The following is a 19,265-nucleotide window of genomic DNA, read 5'->3' on the forward strand; positions in this document are numbered from 1 at the left end:
AATGTTACAAAAGATTTCTATTTACAATAAATGCTGCTCTTTTGGAACTTCCTATTCATCAAAAATTCCAGCATATTAGAATGATTTCTGAAGGATCATGTGACACTGAAGACTGGAGTAATGATGCTGAAAATTGGTAACTACTTAAAACACAAAAAAATCTTTCCAACCCCAAATGTTTGAGTGGTATATGAGAAATTTTAACTCAAATTGAAAATGATTAAAGTTACAAACAGACAAAATTATGCACTAGGCAACTATCACATTTTCATTTATCCATTTAGCAGACACTTATCCAAAGCAGCTTACAACATAAGCAATTTGTCATAAGAGCCAACAATATTCATAGCACACAATGCCAAGTTTAAAGTATAAGACAGATTAGCACATGGACGTATCCACTATCTGAGGCGTATTTTTAAAAGCGTGGCCTTCAGAAGCAACCCATCCTATCGTGTACGGCGGCAATCTGAAAAGGACGTAATCTGCCGACGCTATCTCTCCAGCGGTTTGTAAATGGACTCTAAAGACAAGCGACAGCACCATGTGACCAATGTGAAGTGGCCGGCACGGTCCCAAGCGGAGGCCTTATCTCTGAAGGAGAAAGGGATGGCTGGGAGCAGTGATGGCACCTTCGCTCTCTGGCCAGAGCTGTAACATGAAAACACCCGTCCTTGCTGGCAACAGAGCTAAAGTGGATCTATTTCAAGTGCTGTACTTCAGGAGGCCGGCGCGTAGAGACATGACAGAATGGACGCTGCTCAAGCGGCTGCTGGACGCCGTGCACCAGCACTCCACCATGATCGGACGCCTCTGGCTCACGGTCATGGTGATCTTCCGCCTGCTCATCGTGGCCGTGGCGACTGAGGACGTCTACACGGACGAGCAGGAGATGTTTGTCTGCAACACCCTTCAACCGGGGTGTCCCAACGTCTGCTACGACGCCTTCGCCCCCATCTCTCAGCCTCGATTCTGGGTCTTTCAGATCATCACGGTGTCGACGCCTTCTCTATGCTTCATCATCTACACCTGGCACAACTTATCCAAGCAGCCAGAGGCCGAGCAGACGAAGGAGGCGTACGACCGCAGCTGCGACTCGGACAGCTGCTCCATCAAGTCACACAAGCACTTGGGTCACAGTCTCGCAGACGTCCTCGAAGGGATCGCCAACCAGAGCGCCCAGAAAAGCTCGCAGGCGTTGCGGGAGATCGGCGCTCCGTCCAAAGGCTCCTTGGGAGTCCTTTCAAAGTACTACATCTTCCACGTGTGCTTCCGCGCCGTGCTCGAGGTCGCTTTCGTGGTGGCGCAGTGGCTCCTTTTCGGTTTCCACGTTCCCGCTCACTTCGTGTGCACGGCGTCTCCTTGCATGCAGAGGGTCGACTGCTACGTCTCGCGTCCCACCGAGAAAACCATCTTCCTGATCTTCATGTTTTGCGTGGGTGTTTTCTGCATCTTCCTCAACTTCTTGGAGCTCAATCATCTGGGCTGGAAGATGATCAAGAAGTCGATGCTCATCAAGGACAGCTCCTGGAGGGGATACGGCGCTATAAACCAAGACTCGCAGTCCATAGCCTCTCTGACTTTCAGAGACGTGACCAGCACTACCTCGCTACCTACCCTAGATCTGGTTGTGGACCACCAGCCGGACTGGATCTGTGCTGGGAAGTGCTCGACGAAGAAAGACAAGGACACCTACAGAGGAACGCAATCGCTCAAGGGGAAATCGCAGCCGAGCAAAGAAAGAAAAACAAAACAAAGGAGCACTGAGGTTTGGATATAAAGAGTTATGGACAATTTGAAGAGTCTTAAAGGATTAGTTCACTTCAGGATTCAAATTTCCTGATAATTTACTCATGCCATCCAAGATGTTCATGTCTTTCTTTCTTCAGTGGAAAAGAAATTAAGGTTTTTGAGGAAAACATTCCAGGATTTAAATTTCCTGAAAATTTACTCACCCCCATGTCATCCAAGATGTTCATGTCTTTCTTTCTTCAGTCGAAAAGAAATAAAGGTTTTTGAGGAAAACCTTTTTGTGGACTTCACTGGGGTTCAATGGGTTGAAGGTCCAAATGTCAGTTTCAGTGCAGCTTCAAAGAGCTCTACATGATCCCAGATGAGCAATAAAGATCTTATCTAGCGAAACCATCAGCCATTTACTTTAAAAATTTATTTACTTTTTAACCACAATGGCTCGTCACTAACCGTTTTTCCCAGAACAGTGCACTATTTTTAGTGTCCCGACTTATTATGAAAAAAAAAATCATGTTTTGTCCCGTAGCCTATATCTTCTTTCCTAAAATGTCTTTGCTAGGTATAAAAGCGAGTATCGGTTTTCTGTCACGCGAGAATAGCCAAATCAAAGGTAGCCAATCTCGTCATAGTATATTATGGAGAACAAAATTACCATCCAATCACAATTTGTTATCGGTTAACTTGCAGTTCGTGAAGGCGGGATATTAGAGAGCGTGGTGGAGATCAAGTCAGACGCGAAGATGTCAAAGAAGCGTACATGTACATTAAACAAGAAACTTCAAAAAAAGTTTATCAAGTTATTATGCGCAGTAAGTTGTCAACGTGGTATCAAGCTGAATGACACACACCAGAAGCGCGTGATCCCGCTTCAGTTCAGTTTGCGCCTGCGTGGTCAAATACAGACACAGTTGTCAAAACGCCCATCATGTGGAGTATCTCACGTAAATACAGTCGATTATGGCTTGAGTGAACGCATACAGCTCACTGAAAACCGGATGTGTGTCAGTAAACTCTAGCATTCGGTTTTAAAGGGACAGTGTTGCCAATTGCTTTCAGTTGAAAATAGCTAAAACTGGTCGCTAAATGTCGCTAGATGACATATTAATATAAATATAGATCAGTGGGTGAGTCACGGAATCTAGATAAGGTTTGTCTAAGAAGTTGCTAAATGTGACGCTAGGCTTTTTTGGGGTCTCAAAAGGGGTGGGGAAGTCACTAAATCTAGCGACAAAATCTCTAAATCAGCAGCACTGTTAAGGGGAAGCAGCCTAAAATACCTGTCTGTGTCATTAATGTTAATCAAACAACAAAATATTTTAAATAAATGTATGCATGTTACGTTTTTTTTTATTTTTTTTATTTGGAACGCTATGGAACGCTTGTTCTTATTTTTATATATATATATATATATATATATATATAATTATCATGAAATAACATTTCTCATATCAATGAAATATGTGAAATGGGGTTGCGGGTGGGGTGCCTGTCCATCCCGTCCTGTATTCCACCATGAGAAATCGGGTCATCCTATTCAAAGGGCTCTACACGATCCCAGACGAGGAATAAGGGTCTCAACTAGCGAAACGATTGGTCATTTTCTAAAATAAAATAAAAATGGTATACTTTTTAATCACAAATGGTCATCTTGCACTGCTCTGCGATGCGTCACGCATTACGTAATCATGTTGGAAAGGTCACGTGTGACGTAGGTGGAAGTACCGATCCAGTGTTTACAAAGCGAACGTGCAAAGACTAAATCAAACACCCTTTACAAAAAAAAAAGGTAAAACAACGATGTCGGATGATTTTGAAGTTGGAGGAGAAAATGAGATGGAGTTTTTCGCTCTACTGCGGTACTTCTACTTACATCACGCGTGACCTTTCCAACATGATTACGTAATGTGTGGCACATCACAGAGCAGTGCAAGACAAGCATTTGTGGTTAAAAAGTATATACATTCGTTTCACTAGATAAGACTCTTATTCCTCGTCTGGGATCATGTAGAGCTCTTTGAAGCTGCACTTAAACTGACATTTGGACCTTCAACCCGTTGAACCCCAGTGAAGTCCACTATATGGAGAAAAATCCTGGAATGTTTTCCTCAAAAACCTTCATTTCTTTTCGACTGAAGAAAGAAAGACATGAACATCTTGGATGACATTAAATTTTCAGGAAATTTGAATTCTGAAGTGAACTAATCCTTTAAATTTGATTACAAAATGCCATTTTAGTGTATGTTAGTAAATGAGAGATTTAAAGGCAGCTGCTACTTGTTTGTTTGGATGAGCTTAAAAAAAAAACAAAAAAAAAAAAAACTGTACAATCAGCCATGACATGTAATCAATATTTCCACATCATTTATTTATGCAATATACAGTGTGTAATAATATATTCATTTACAACATCTATAAACCACTTTGTGTATAAATTACGCCAGAGAGCAAAAAGAAAACAACTCGCAGCCTTATCCTTTCACTCAGTGATGTAGTGATGAACATTGGAGAAGAAATTTCATAAGAACACTGTAAAATTGGTTCAGGAATTAGTAATAGTGTTTGGAAGTACAGAACTATACTATATCTAGAGATCGAGATGATTGGGGTTTTCTTTTGACAGTTTCTTGTTGTTTTCACAATCATCTTCTAAAAGAAATCAGGTTGTTTTTTGTGCTATACTATTTCTGCAAGAATCAGATCATTCAGTTTACTAGAACATCTATTTACTTTTGAATTTAAAGCTGCCATGTGTTATTTTTTTTTTGAGTATTTTGTGCTGAGACAATTATACACTACCGTTCAAAATTTGGGTTGTTTCTTTTAATGATTTTTTAATGTTTTTGATCAGAAATACAGTAATATTATGAAATATTATTTCAATTTAAAATAGCTGTGAATATATTGTAAAGTGTAATTTATTCCTGTGATCAAAGCTGTATTTTCAGCATCATTACTCCAGTCTTCAGTGTCACATGATCCTTCAGAAATCATTCTAATATGCTGATCTGCTGCTCAAGCAACATTTCTGATTATTATCAATGTTGAAAACAGTTTATATTTTTTTTATGATTCTTTGATCAAAAGAACAGCATTTATTTAAAAAATATATAAATTTTTTGTAACATCATACGTCTTTACTGTCGTTCTGATCAATTTAATGTGACCTCGCTGAATAAAAGTATTCATTTCTTTTTTGTCTACAAAAAAGTACCGTCTCCAAACTTCTGAACGGTCGTGTAAGTAGGTTGACTTCCTGAGGATTGTAAACACTGCAGCACCTTCAAAATAGTGCTCAATAGTGGTCTGACACATGAACTTCTGGCTCAACCAGTGGAGGCGTTTTTGGGGAGAACACGTTTGTCCAAAGAATGGAAAAAAATCTCTAAATCTCTCTTTATTCTTTGTAAATGTTTGCTGCACTGCTTTTCAGTAACTGCGCATCCCCGCTACTTAATCTGCAGCAAAAAAGTGATATTTAATTGATAGCTTGCAGTACGAATTGAATGTGATCAGATAAAACATTCCTGTATCATGAAATAATTGCAAAAAAAAAAAATGTTTCAGTTGAGTTGGGATGAACAAAAAACAGCTAAAGTAAACCAGTGTAGTCTAATTAATGAACGAATGAATCAGTGAAACGATATTGTGCCTGTTGTTTAAAAAATAAATCATAATTTTGTAATATACCATTCTGGAAAGTTGACTGAGAATTTCTTTCACACGTCTTGCATAATCGAAATATATCCAAATGAACTAGAATCAAATTTAATCAAATCAAGAGCTTGTGAATGTGATTTGAATCGAATTAGGAAATATATATATTTTTATTATCCAGGTATATTTGAAAACATTTAGAGGTATTTGCTAAGGGAAGTGTAACTATTATTACGGCTTTTGAGGGTTTGGCATCTAAACCAACCTGTAACACTAAGAAATAAACTTGTAACTGAACAGTCATGAATGATCACTGACATTTTTGTTTTTGTAAAAAAAAAAAAAATAGAAAAAAAAATAGTACTTTTGGCAACTTAAGTTCGGTGGCACAGAAGTTACACATTGCAGCTTTAAGTATAATTTGTGTCAAACATATTTTTCTTTTTTCCCTTTTTGCTCTCTGACTGCTTAATTTGGCCAGAAAAAGATACAATAGGGAATGACAAGTCAAAAAGTTAATGGTCTGACACGTTTGTGACGGTGGACGGCAGTATCTGGCCAATACAGAAACAAAAACAGTCATTCAAAGTTCAGTTTCATGCACAAGAAACATTCTGCACAGAGTAACAAAAATAATGTTTGACATTACTAGAATACAGTCTATTTTTGGTGGACAAGCACAGAGACAAATTTTGTCATTTCAAACAAAATTGGTCTGAATTCAAAAGATGTCCGATTTAGTTTATAAGCACAGGACGGTTCAACTAGGGCAAGAATGTTTCATTAACATTGCAAATTTTAAAATGTCATTCAGAGTACGACATAGGCGAGCAAAAAGTTCTTGTTACATACAGTACGAAGTTGTGAACCATATCAATATATTTTTATATATATATATATTTTATCACTCCATAAGATAAGACTGATCAAATTTTGTATTTCTCAGCATGGCAGAAAGAGATACAGTAGAAAGTGCAATGTCCTAAAACCAAAAAAACACAACACAAAAATAAAATGTGCACATCAATGGGTGTGTTATTCTAAAGCTTTAGTGCAATACAGCCACCGCTCAAAAAAGCACTTGAAGGCGCGAAACCCATTAAAACACCCGCGATGCTTACTATGATACCTAAGATCACAATAAGTCTGTAAACGGAGACAGGGAGAGAGAGAGAGAGAGGACATTCATAAGAGTAGCAGGCAAGATAGTCACAGTTTATAGAAAAATTGTGTTTCAAAAAACACATAAGACCACCGCAGGCAGGTAAACCCCATATCAGAGAGAGAGAGAGAGAGAGAGAAAAAAACATACGGAGACAGCGAAAGTACAAATCCACCCCATTGGATGCAACACATTTTCAAATGAACAAGGTGAATGCTGCGTTGAAGCTGAAATAAGACGTGCGTTGAAATTACACTGCAAAAAATGACTTTCATAATCAGTTTTTAGTTGTTTTCCAATAAAAATAGCTAAACATCCTAAAATATGTCAAAATATTTTTTCTGGAATGACGTGTGTATAGGCTGTCAAGCTAATAATTATTTGATCTAATTAATCTATTGTGTAAGATGAGAAAAGCATTAGATAGACATTATAAAAAAGTAGCTTTAGAAGGAAATATTTTGATTCAATTTAATTTTTTACACAAACTTATAAGGCTACAATGTGGCCATCATTTTTTTTTTCAAAAGCAGCATCTGAAGTGGCATTTAGGTATATTTACACAGACTGTTTCATGCAGCTCAGAGGTGGCATGAATGCAAAATTAAATTATACTGTAAATATTAAATTAAACCACCAGTATGAGATGGTAAATCTTAAAGGGTTAGTTCATCCAAAAATGAAATTTCTGTCATTTATTACTCACCCTCATGTTGTTCCACACCCGTAAGACCTTCATTCATCTTCAGAACACAATTTAAGATGTTTTTGATAAAATCCAAGAGGTATGTGACTCGTCCATAGACAGCAATTTAACCGACCCTTTCAAGGTCCAGAAAGGTACTAAAGACATTGTTAAAACAGTCATGTGACTGCAGTGGTTCAACCTTAATGTTATGAAGTGACGAGAATACTTTTGTGTGCAAAAACAAAACAAATCTTCTTGTCTGTGTCATTCTCATACGTTGTTTACGTCCAGCGCTTCCAGGATCTACGTCAGAACGCCGACTCATTATTGGCCGGGTCCTGCGTCAGCGTCACACGCATGCGTCGTGCTGATCACGTGATCAGCTTTGGCCAATACTGAGCCGGCATTCGGACATAACATGGAAGCCTTCACTGTGCTTACTGTGTCACCTGCGTAAGGATAATGACAGGGAAGAGAAGAAATTGTTGAATAAAATCGTTATTTTTGTTTTTGCACACAAAAAGTATTCTCGTCACTTCATAACATTAAAGTTGAACCACTGCAGTCACGTCGACTGTTTTAACGATGTATTTAGTACCTTTCTGGACCTTGAAAATGTTTATTATATCAGTCAGACAGCTCTCGGATTTCATCAAAAATATCTTAATTTGTGTTCTGAAGATGAACGAAGGTCTTACGGGTGTGGAACGTCATGAGGGCGAGTAATTAATTTTTGGGTGAACTAACCCTTTTATGAGTGAGTCATTTAGTAATTCATTCAAACGGCTGATTCATTCATGAACGAAGCAAGTGACCGTCTTAATGAATCAGTGGCTCACTCAATTAGTTAAAAACCACAGATTCATTCAGTAATGAACAACAGCGTGTTGCTCCGAGAAGCACAACAGTTCAGCTGTGGCTTTGCTGGAACTATTTTATTGGTGAAATTGGGCAAAACCAGACAATACTGTGTCTAAAATGTCTAAAAATATTATCATCTTGTTTATTGAACTTGTAAAAAATCAATATCACATTTGCAATCGTGCAGATATACGTGGGAAAAAACAGCACTCTTGCTCGTGTGATAGTGCTAAACTATATATCGTATGATATATATATAAGACAAAAACCCACACGAGGCATTTTTTTGCCTCGTATCTTTAATTTCTGAAGCTGAGCGATAGGTTTTTGTAAGAAAAATATCCATATTTATAACTTCATAAACTAGAATCACCAGCTTCCGGGCTGGGATGATTTAAAAGCATTAATAATTTTAACGCTTTATTTTTTCCCTTAATTAAATCCACCAAATTAACATGTTAATTCGACAGCCCTTTTTATTTTATAATGAGGTTTAAGTAAAAATATTTTGCAGTTTTAGTTCTAAAGATGTTTAGATATTTTACTAAAAAACAAAGCAAAAATACTGATTAAATTTGTTTTGCAGTGTCTAGATGTTGCACCATGAGGCCTGGAAAACATAATAAGAAATAAATACTGAAACATAAAAGCTTCAAAATAGTCTGTGGTAAAACGCAAGGCTTTCATTGGTGAGAATGCAGCAGAGGATGTTGGGTGAGTGGACGGTTGAGACAGTCTAGTTTGGCGTGTGGTCAGTGACCCGTGGTCGTCGGCTCGGCTCATTGAGGCAGGGGCACTAGGACCTCTACGTAGTTTATGGGGAAGAAGCCCGATTCTCCGTTAATCATGCCTTCATACCAGTTCTCATCAATCTGATTGGTGAGGATGATGATGTCGCCCTCTTTGAATCCCAGCTCTCCCTCGTTCTCCGGCTCAAAGTCGTAAAGCGATCGACAGCAGGGCTGGTCCATGTGTGACTCTATCTCTGTAATGAGGAAAACACAATCACGCCACAGATTTAAAAACTTGTTTAAAGAATAGTTCACCTATAAATTAAAATATTGTCCTTATTTATTATTTATGTTGTTCCAGACCCATATGCTGTTTGTTTTTCCATTGGAATATTTTTATGTTCTTGTCCTATTGTGGTCAAACCAGTGTTATTTTAGTATCATTGATACGCTATTATAGTTTTTGTTAATATTTTGATCTATATTTTATTTTTATATTTTCTGTTTTCAGTCATTTTATTGTTTTTATTATTATTTTAATATGTCTATTTGCTTTTAAAGTTTTATTTGTAATTTTTGTTCATTTAGTTTTAGTTATTTTAATATTTCAACATTAAATGAAAATGAGAAATGTTGCCTTGGGAACTAGCTGAAATTATATTTTATTTCAGTTAAAAGTGCTGTATGTAATTTTTTTTTTTTTTTTTTTTACTGTACTAAAGCATAAAAATACCATAATATGTTTGCAGATATTTAGGAAACATGTTAAATTCACATACTTGTTTCTCTGAAAAAAACAATTCCACAGCCAGATATTCTATTTTGGAATATGCGTTCCGTGTCAGAATGTGTGTTATTGTTTTGGTCTGTGTGACTCCGCCCACTGCCAGTTTGCAGTTTTGTTGCTACAAAAACCAGCAAACAAAGTGGGCCAGAGATCACAGATTCTATCCGACCTTAAAAGCCTCTGCATCCATCTAGAAAGCTCTATGACCAGAGGTGTTTTAAAACACAGATAAATCAACTTGCAGTGTAAAGCTCGATCACCATACATTGTCCATTGCACTTGTTCCTATTTATGTGTTCTTAATCTGGCAACCCGTGTGAGTGTTGAGTCCGAGGAGGAGGGAGAAACAACCCTCTCCAATATTTTGAATTTGGACTGCAGTACACATTTCTACCACTAGCTGTCAATATTACATACTGCACATTGAGGGCCCTATTTTAAAGATCTAAGCACATGGAACTGTGTGTGTGTGTGTGTGTGTGTGTGTGTGTGTGTAATAAGCAGTGTGTACGCGCGTTGTGCACCCGCATATAGGTGCATATTACTAACACACTCTTTAAATAACAAAAAAAATATTGCTCCATTGACTTTAGACCAGGTTTTTGTTGGTCAATGGCACAGTCGTTTTCAGTTGCCTCAAAATAGCAACACGCCAACAATGCACCTGATCAGCACGCTCATGGGCGAACAGACAGGCGCGAGTGCATTTGCTATTTAAACAAAATGCTGCTGGACGTGAAAATGATAACTGTGTCAGCCTGAAACTAGCAAAAACCACTTGCTTCACATCTGACATCACATTGCACTGGGTGTATAATAGGGTCCTTAATGTTCATTTACATTCTGTTTTTCATATAAAGCCATCAAATATAATTCCATCATAATGCACAAAAAAAAGCATAATAATGCACAAATATAGTTCATTAACTTGTAAACAGTGGTGCAAACAAGTTGCATGGACTGTTTTCATAATGTTTTTTGGCAACTTTAAAGACGCCGGTCACTATGAAATGTTGTTGAAAAAATCTTCAGAAATTCTCTTTTTGTTTTCCAAAGAACAAACAAAAGTCATACAAGTCTTAAATCACATGAGGATGAGAAAATTGTGTTTAAAATAAAATATTTAACACCTCTGGGCTGCTTCCAAACAGCCAGAATGGCTAATGTTAAAATAGCACCAGGTTATTGAGAGGAAAGTAACAGAAAATCATGGAATAATGTAGTTTGAGAGTTGATGTGTGGGTAGATGAGATGAGTAGGTTCACATGAAATCTGTGACTGCAGTTATCCAACAAAAGCTCTACTTATTTCTGCAGAATTCAAATTACTGCCATTACTGACAAAATACTGCACATCTCCTGCTTTTTATAGGGCTGGGTTTTGCCAACTACCTCACATTCAGTGAGTGTCTGGGCATGATCCTACAGGACAATACTCACGTTTGCTATTACCATTGGGGCTTTCAGGCCATGATACAGTCATGGATGCTGTGTGTGTGAACTGATCAACTGAGAGCAAAAACACACGAGATCAAACATGAGAGACAGACATATACACATGATTCAGCAAATAAAACACAGTTGATGAACATGACCACAAAAAAACAACCATGTGATTTATGAATTATGGATGGGAATTGCACAGCTGTCTGGTTTTGATTATTTTACTTTGCTAACTTTCACCATCCTCTTTATGGTTTTAAAATGTTTTAAATCTTCCCAATACTTCTACTTTTAAAGTCTTTTCATGTCTGATTTATATGCATCATGCAACTTAAATATAAATACTCCTACTCTTCTTACAAACAGGTAAAACAATATTTCTATGATAAACATTACCACCTACTTTTTCCATTTACAGTGTGGTTGATCTGGATATCTGAAAAGAATATGAAGGAATTATGTAAGAAAACATGATGGGGGTGAAATATGTGAGCAACACACAATGAAAGCTATTTATGAACCTCTCGATTTTAAATTACTTAAAAAGAAATTACGACAGTCAGAATGAAAAAAATAAATAAATATCACAAAATGAAACAAAAAACAGGGGAACACAAAACCAAAAAGTGGTTCTATTAAGACCATAAATGCAGAAAATTTGATTTTTCCACTAGTGAATGGCTGGTAAGCCAACAAAAAATATATAATATAATATAATATATTTGCTACTAACTAACCAGGAACTATGACTGAAATATTTTATCCATAATTAGATTATTATTTAAATCGAATCATTATATATATATACATATATATGTGTGTGTGTGTATATATATATATATATATATATAAAAAATGTCTATATGTTACAAACTAACCATATGCAAAAAACAAACAAATAAAAAAATATTATAATATATATTTGCTATTAACAATAAACTATGACTTCATATAAACTATGAATTTTATCCATAATTACATAAAAAAAAAAAAAAAATATATATATATATATATATATTTACATTTTATATATTATATATATAAAATGTCTAGATTTTAGTACTATTTGCTACTAACCATAAGCACTGTACTTGCATTACTTTATTAATATTATCCAGAATTAGACCACATTAAAAAAAATATATTATTTAAACCTAGACATTAAGTGAATGTTTTAGGATTGAAAAATATTTTAACAAATAAAAGTTATGATAAAATACAACATATATAATAAAGATTCTGCACTTTGTCTGGGGCAAATTCTCGCTTAGACTGAAGCACATAAGAAGCTCTCCTCCTGAGAGCTGTCCGGATGTTTCCTCGTTGATACCTGTGGTTTTGACTGATGAGGTGTGGGAAAGTCCATTGTGCTGCGTGTTCTCACTGGTCTCCAAACTGGACATGATCGACTTTGGCTTGAACTCTTTTTTGGGCCGACTGCTTGCGGTAGATATCCTGCGAGAGCAGATGCCAATATATGTGCATAAACTCAATTGTATAGTAGCAAGAAACCTTTTTAAGACTTTGATAACATCATTTGTCTGGTGTCTAAAGCAAGGAAAATCAAAATCAACAATGTCTGTATAGTGGAACAAAACAGGCTACAGAATTTATGAGATTCATTTTGCCTACCAATAAAGATGGACCAACAGTAGATATAAAAGGCTGTTTTCAGCTCCATCTATTGAATTGCCAGCCTGTGAGGTTGAAGATACCTGTTCTGTATTTTGCTGTTGAGTTCCTCCAGGATCTCCAAGGACTGTCGATGGTAATCCAGCGCCGCCTCGATCAGAGCTGATAACTGACTCACCTGCTCCACCTACAGGTGAGTGAAAGACATGACGTTTAACCCCTGAACAGAAACTTTACTGCCATACAGCCAATGCACTGGAAATTGTTTTAAGTACAGTTATGGAACATACAAGAAACTGAGCGGATCTGATTGGCCTTTGTGTTCATGCGCTCATCAGATATCTCTGTGATTGGCTACAATGATCAACGCTTCAAAAACATGTTATAAGTAGTCATCAATGACACTCTTCACCGCCTGTGTTGATCATTGTAGCCAATCACAGAGATATCTGATGAGCGTGTGAACACAAAGGCCAATCAGAGGTGTTTATGAATCCACTCAAAGTGTCAAATGTTTAAAATTTCAGTACCGACTTAGTATCGGTACTTTTGACACACTAACACAATGGCCCTCATTTATCAAACGAACGTAGAAACCAGCGTACATCTGAACGTAAAAATCAGCTTACGACAATGCTTGTCATGTGATGTGATGGTGTATTGATTCAACACTGAGTGAAGAGAAGCACCTGGGGGTGTGTCTTAAAATGAACGTTTGGGGGTCATGATGTTGACTGGATGATGCGTTGCTAGTTGTTAATAAAGAAGTGTTCATCTGCAGGAATTGCCTATTTGCGGTCATTTTACAATGCACACGTGTGATTCATTAAACTTTCGTATGCGGCCAATTCTGTCGCACGAATGAACGGGTGTTGATAAATGTGGCGGCTGAAAACTTCTTCATTTAAATATCACGCCCCAAATTTTAGAAGTCTCGCCCTATAGTTTACGACACAGAGAAACGTAACCCGGCCATGAAGAGGAAGTAATCACATCAAAAAGAAATTTATCTTACTCTAAAAACACCCCTCAACCAATAAAATTAATTTAAAAAGAAAATACCATTAAATAAAACTAAATAGGCTACTTAAAAACATTATTAATATATATATAAATTTTGTTATTTTAGTAGCTCACTCCACAGAAAATCCTTTAAATTTATTTAATTCAGAACAGAACAAGCACGAAAAATAAGTAGCTATGTATTATAAATTGAAACAAAAATTAGGCTGTAGTGGCATTCATTATAAAGCAGAAATGAATTTATTTAAAGCAAAACTGAATTGGGCTCACATAGCCTTCCTCTCTCAATCGGGAGGAATTTCCATATTCACGGTTGCTGAACTACTGTTCATTATATAATCAAGGCTTTCTATTTCACTTATGTTTCAATATCCACGTAAAACATCATCCTTCACATGCGCAAAAAATGTGTTTGGTTGGGCGTTGCGCGCACCGACTGGTACAGATGGATAGCGGACCATTAAACTGAGCAGTGTTAACTTTGTCTGCATTTTAGTTTGCTGATAAATGGCTAAAATGTAAAATTAGCAACGCTAGAAATTATATGTTGGGTCTGCGTGCCTGAGTGAAGCGCCTGCGCGATCAATTGGATTTAATAAAATAAAGCTAAATATTTTAATAAAATAAAGAAAACAAATACAACGAAAGCGTAGCCTGGACTAGCCCTACTTGATGCACAGCTTTTCTCTTTTGTTTTAAAAATCTGTTAATTATTTCAGTGAAATATATTTCGTGTAGTCCTATTTTTTTAGGCTATATTTTGTTTTTCTCTGCGTTACAGGTGCATGATGTGTGAATCCTAATGTTCTGTTGATACAGCCATTAGCACATACAAAGCGAAATCCCTGGAAAGAAAAAAAGCATTTGTGCTTTTCAAGACACGCATCTATTCTAATTTAATTTTAATTTGACATTTTCATAGTGTCGTTTAATGGTTAATGATCGGTTAGTGATTTTCAGTCAGGAAAATAAACTAAATGTTTTCATAACATCAATTAATGATTTAAATTTGGCTTGTTCAAATAAGCTTTTATTATATGCAGATGATGCAGCAGTAATTGTCTCTCACGAGAGGAAGGATGTTATTGAATATGAATTAAGTAGAGAGATTGAAGGGGTCTCTAAGTGGTTTTGCCATAACAAACTGTCTTTACATTTGGGGAAAACTGAAGGTATATTATTTGGCTCAGCTGTTAAATTAAAAAAAATATTTTAGATTTGAGGTAACGGTTGGAGATCAAATTATTACATCTAAACGAGAAGTAAAATACTTGGGTTGTGTTTTGGATTGTAATCTGACAGGAGAAAAGATGGCTGTCCAAAATTTGTAATCAAATAAAATTTTTAGCAAGACAGGCAGGTTTTTTAGATATGGAAACTTTAAAAGTGTTGGCTTGTGCACTAGTGCAGACACACTTTGATTATGCTGCAATTTTTTGGTATAGTGGTATTTCAAAGAGATTAAAAAATAAAATTGCAGACTGCTCAAAATAAGTTGTGTAGGGTTATTTTGAAAGTACACTCACAGATGTTTTTTTTTTTAAACTAGTAATGGTGTTTAAGATATTAAAGGTCCCGTTTTTCGTGGTTTTTTGAAGCTTTGATTGTGTTTATAGTGTGCAATATAACATGTGTTCATGTTTCGCGTGTAAAAAAACACAGTATTTTCCACATAATTTACTTATCTGTATACCGCTGTTTCCACTGTCATAAAAACGGGCTGATGACTTCCTTGTTCTATGAAGTCCCTCCTTCAGAAATACGTAACGAGTTCTGATTGTGCCAGCGGTTCCTGTGTTGTGATTCGACAGCAGTTTAGCGCATCTTGCCCGGAAAGGTCATGCCTCTTACCATAACGTGGAGATGCACGCGCTCAGTGTTATTGTAAACATGTCTTTAATGTTACCCTATCAATTTGAGCCGGAATCAGACCCGGTGATTGGACTGCGGGATGAAAATAACAGCGTTTCGACGACATGGCAACAAACACACTCTACAAACGCAACTCTTGTGTATTCCTGTGGGCGGAGGTTAGTCAAAAAACTGTTTTAGTGACGTCATTAAAGAAGGAAGTAGAGGGATGTAGTCCAAACTGGCCGTTCGATGTAGGCGACTTCTGTTAAATAAAATATCTCGCTTGGCATTGAACTTTGAGCTTTAACATTTTACAGATTTTATTTATACTCTAACAACAACATTACACACTAACTAAAGTTTGAAACATGGGATCATGAAGAACGGGACCTTTAAAGAAAATGGTTCCAAAGTATCTTTTAAAATATTATGTATTTGTTAGAGAGGTTCACTGTCATTCTACAAGGGCGAGTAAAAATGATATATATCCTTGTAGGTTTAAGAGTGAAATGGGAAAAAATGATTTTCTATATACTTGTTCTGTTGCTTGGAATAAATTACCTAGATGTATCCAAGAGATACTAGATGAGAGTATTTTTAAAAAGGAAGTAAAAAAATGGTTGTTTTATCATTGATGTTTGAATTTGAAGTTGTGTTTATTGAGTTTCTGAAGTTGCACTCCATAAATGATTTGTTTGTCCATTTTTTTATGATATCGAGGACCACAATGGAAATAAGCCTAAGGCTTTTTTGTGTATTTTATCCTCAACAATTTTAAAATGTGTATGTCTATTTTTGGACTTTTTTGCATTAGGTTTTAAATTTTGTTAAATAAAAACAAACAAACAGTTCTCCACCAGATTTACTGCTGCACTGCAAGCTACCGCTGACTCAAAAACATGCGTACAAGAGCTGAGACCTGACGTGAGATTTGAGCGTAGTCACCACTCACATTCATATTGATAAATGCCAAATTTTGCGTGGAAACGAGCGTACGCACAGTTTTCTGGCGTACGATCGTTTGATAAATGAGGGCCAATATGTGTAATATACATGAAAAAAGTGTAGTGTGCAACACATACAGATTATATATACAGTAAGGTTTCTTTTTTTAATTAGTTAACATGAACAAACAATGAACAATTGTATTTACTAACAGACACAGATTATTAAATATTGCAGAAAAAATATATACTGCTCACTGTTAGTTCATGTTAGTTAAAGGATTAGTTCACTTTCAAATAAAATTTTCTTGATAATTTACTCACCCCCATGTCATCCAAGATGTTCATGTCTTTCTTTTTTCAGTCGAAAAGAAATTAAGGTTTTTGATGAAAATATTCCAGGATTATTCTCCTTATAGTGGACTTCAATGGCCTCCAGACGGTTGAAGGTCAAAATTACAGTTTCAGTGCAGCTTCAAAGGGCTTTAAACGATACCAGACGAGGAATAAGGGTCTTATCTAGCGAAACGATCGGTCATTTTCGAAATTTTTTAAAAATGTTTTTTAAATGCTTTATAAACACAAATGATTGCCTTCCAAGTGGTTCTGCCAAAACTGCACATTCGTATTCTTCAAAAAGCTTACGCTGTATGTCCTACGCCTTCCCTATTCTACTTACGGAACGAACGCAGCGGCAGTTACATTCTTTTCGTAAGTAGAATAGGGAAGGCGTAGGACATACAGCGTAAGCTTTTTGAAGTGCTGTTTTGGCGGAACCACTTGGAAGGTGATCATTTGTGTTTATAAAGCATATACAGTTGTATTTTTTCGAAAATGACCGATCGTTTTGCTAGATAAGACCCTTATTCCTCGTCTGCTATCGTTTAAAGCCCTTTGAAGCTGCACTGAAACTGTACTTTTGACCTTCAACAGTGGAGTCCATTGACGTCCACTATAAGGAGGAAAATCCTGGAATGTTTTCATCAAATTATTTCTTTCTGAATTTCTTTTCGACAGAAGAAAGAAGGACATGGACATCTTGCATGACATGGGGGTGAGTAAATTATCAGGAAAATTTTATTTGAAAGTGAACTAATCCTTTAATCCTTTAATGTAAACATTATTATTTTTTTCCCTTACATCATTCTCCAAAAAGTTGAACATGCTCCTCTCAGCAAGTTCTTTGGACTCCTCAAACTTCTCCACAGCCTGTTTGATCTCCTCATCAGGAATCTTGCCCTGACGCTTCTTCTTATAGTCAAAGTCTAACCGTCGACCCTCCAGCTTCTTCAGATGATGCTATCAGGGAAATCACACAACATGCTTTCATTGAGTAATCAGCCAAGAAGGCAAAGTTATTGACAGATGCTCATTATCTGGAAATAACCAAACATTAATCAATTAATCAGCCTAGTTAATATAGCTGTATTTCACTAACCTTAAACACAAACTGCTTGATGTTAAACCTTAAACACAAACTTCATTCTGTAAATCATAGTGTCTGATAATATGGGGAATCAGGGAAATAAACTGAGTAGTATTTGTGTGGTCAACATAACGGCCACCATGAGGGGGCGACGTGCTCCAAGTCAGCAGCTTTTTCTAGGCCATTGGTGTGCCTGGATCTTTACAAACCTCATTTCAAAAGACATTTAAGTAGAAAACATTTTTAAATGCAAAATCTTATTTTTATTTTAGTATTTTAGTTACTCTTTAAAATTAAGTGTTAATAAAGAACGAAACTGTGTCATACCACAATCTCTTTGAGGTCTTTGTCTTGTAGAGTCTGAAATGGGTCAATGAAGTTCTGTTTCACGTTGATATCGAGGGCATCTTTAATATCGGCCATCTGTTTCATGGCTTCACCAATGTCCACCAGCGCAGCCCCTGAGAAGATGACGTAGACCTACTGAAGCAACGTTTGACTTTCATGTAAAGATCAAATAATCAGAACTGTGATTTAATAATGGGTAACACAAGCAAGTTTTTGCAAATAGGAATGGATATATAGAAAAATATTATATAAATTCATTGGAAAATGTGTAATGAATGATTTTTTTTTGATAATCCAATGATGAAATACTTTACAACTGAAAGGCATTTCTCCGAAAAGATAAGATTCTTATGAATGATATGGATGCTATACATTTTTGTATCAGAATACTTAAAACACTAAAGCAAATTTTTATTACACAAATAAATCTGCCTTAAATTCAGACTGGATGAGCGACAATGGAAGTCAATGCAAAATAATTGGCATCCACGAGTCACCACAAGGTGTCAGACTCGTGTTTAGATGCTATAAGGACAGCCCTGTGACAGGAAGCACGTTTCACAATGCACGATGTGCAAGTCTGTGGTTCTCGAGAGAGATCGACTAGCATTCCTTCGCATTGCTGCTGGATTTCCGTAACCGTCTGCCTGTGGTTCATGTCTGAGCATGTGTGTGCTTGACTGTTGGTATGTGCGGACGTTACCGAAAGTGGACTCCTCCCCCAGTTCCCGTCCGTATCGCAGCATGCAGTCGCCTAATAGCCCTTCAGTTTGAGGATAGCCCGTCGTCTTCACCTGCCCTCTGATTTTAGACACGGTGTTGAGCATTCCCAGTTTGGCTCTTGATGCTGTTCGGATATACACGACATACACTCATGATCAAGCCAACGGTGCACTCTAAACATGAGTCATTGGAAGTGAAATTACAGTAATTTAGTAGCAGAAGTGTTTTACTTGAGGAG

At 36.6% G+C, this 19,265-nt stretch overlaps 2 protein-coding genes across 3 annotated transcripts in view; one reads left to right on the forward strand and one right to left on the reverse strand.

Moving 5' to 3' along the window:
* Nucleotides 1–625: 625 nt before the first annotated feature.
* Nucleotides 626–1,780, forward strand: gjd6 (gap junction protein delta 6). Its single transcript, XM_048183337.1, has one exon. It carries the CDS (start codon nucleotides 626–628, stop codon nucleotides 1,778–1,780), a length of 1,155 nt encoding a protein of 384 aa, XP_048039294.1.
* Nucleotides 1,781–7,962: 6,182 nt separating this feature from the next.
* Nucleotides 7,963–19,265, reverse strand: part of sh3gl3a (SH3-domain GRB2-like 3a) — a 47,677-nt gene continuing 36,374 nt past the window's right edge. The window contains exons 4-11 of one of the 2 annotated variants that reach the window (XM_048183679.1): nucleotides 19,008–19,151; nucleotides 18,284–18,417; nucleotides 17,671–17,829; nucleotides 12,793–12,896; nucleotides 12,408–12,532; nucleotides 11,481–11,513; nucleotides 11,075–11,143; nucleotides 7,964–9,102 (exon numbers count right to left, since the gene is read on the reverse strand). In XM_048183679.1, coding sequence (XP_048039636.1) covers nucleotides 8,897–9,102; nucleotides 11,075–11,143; nucleotides 11,481–11,513; nucleotides 12,408–12,532; nucleotides 12,793–12,896; nucleotides 17,671–17,829; nucleotides 18,284–18,417; nucleotides 19,008–19,151 — 974 coding nt within the window. In that variant the 3' untranslated portion in view covers nucleotides 7,964–8,896. Of the gene's footprint in view, nucleotides 9,103–11,074; nucleotides 11,144–11,480; nucleotides 11,514–12,407; nucleotides 12,533–12,792; nucleotides 12,897–17,670; nucleotides 17,830–18,283; nucleotides 18,418–19,007; nucleotides 19,152–19,265 lie in introns of both variants that reach the window. The other variant, XM_048183680.1, reaches the window with a different exon arrangement.

This window comes from Megalobrama amblycephala, linkage group LG3 (genome assembly GCF_018812025.1).
Source record: "Megalobrama amblycephala isolate DHTTF-2021 linkage group LG3, ASM1881202v1, whole genome shotgun sequence".
Taxonomy (NCBI): domain Eukaryota; kingdom Metazoa; phylum Chordata; class Actinopteri; order Cypriniformes; family Xenocyprididae; genus Megalobrama; species Megalobrama amblycephala.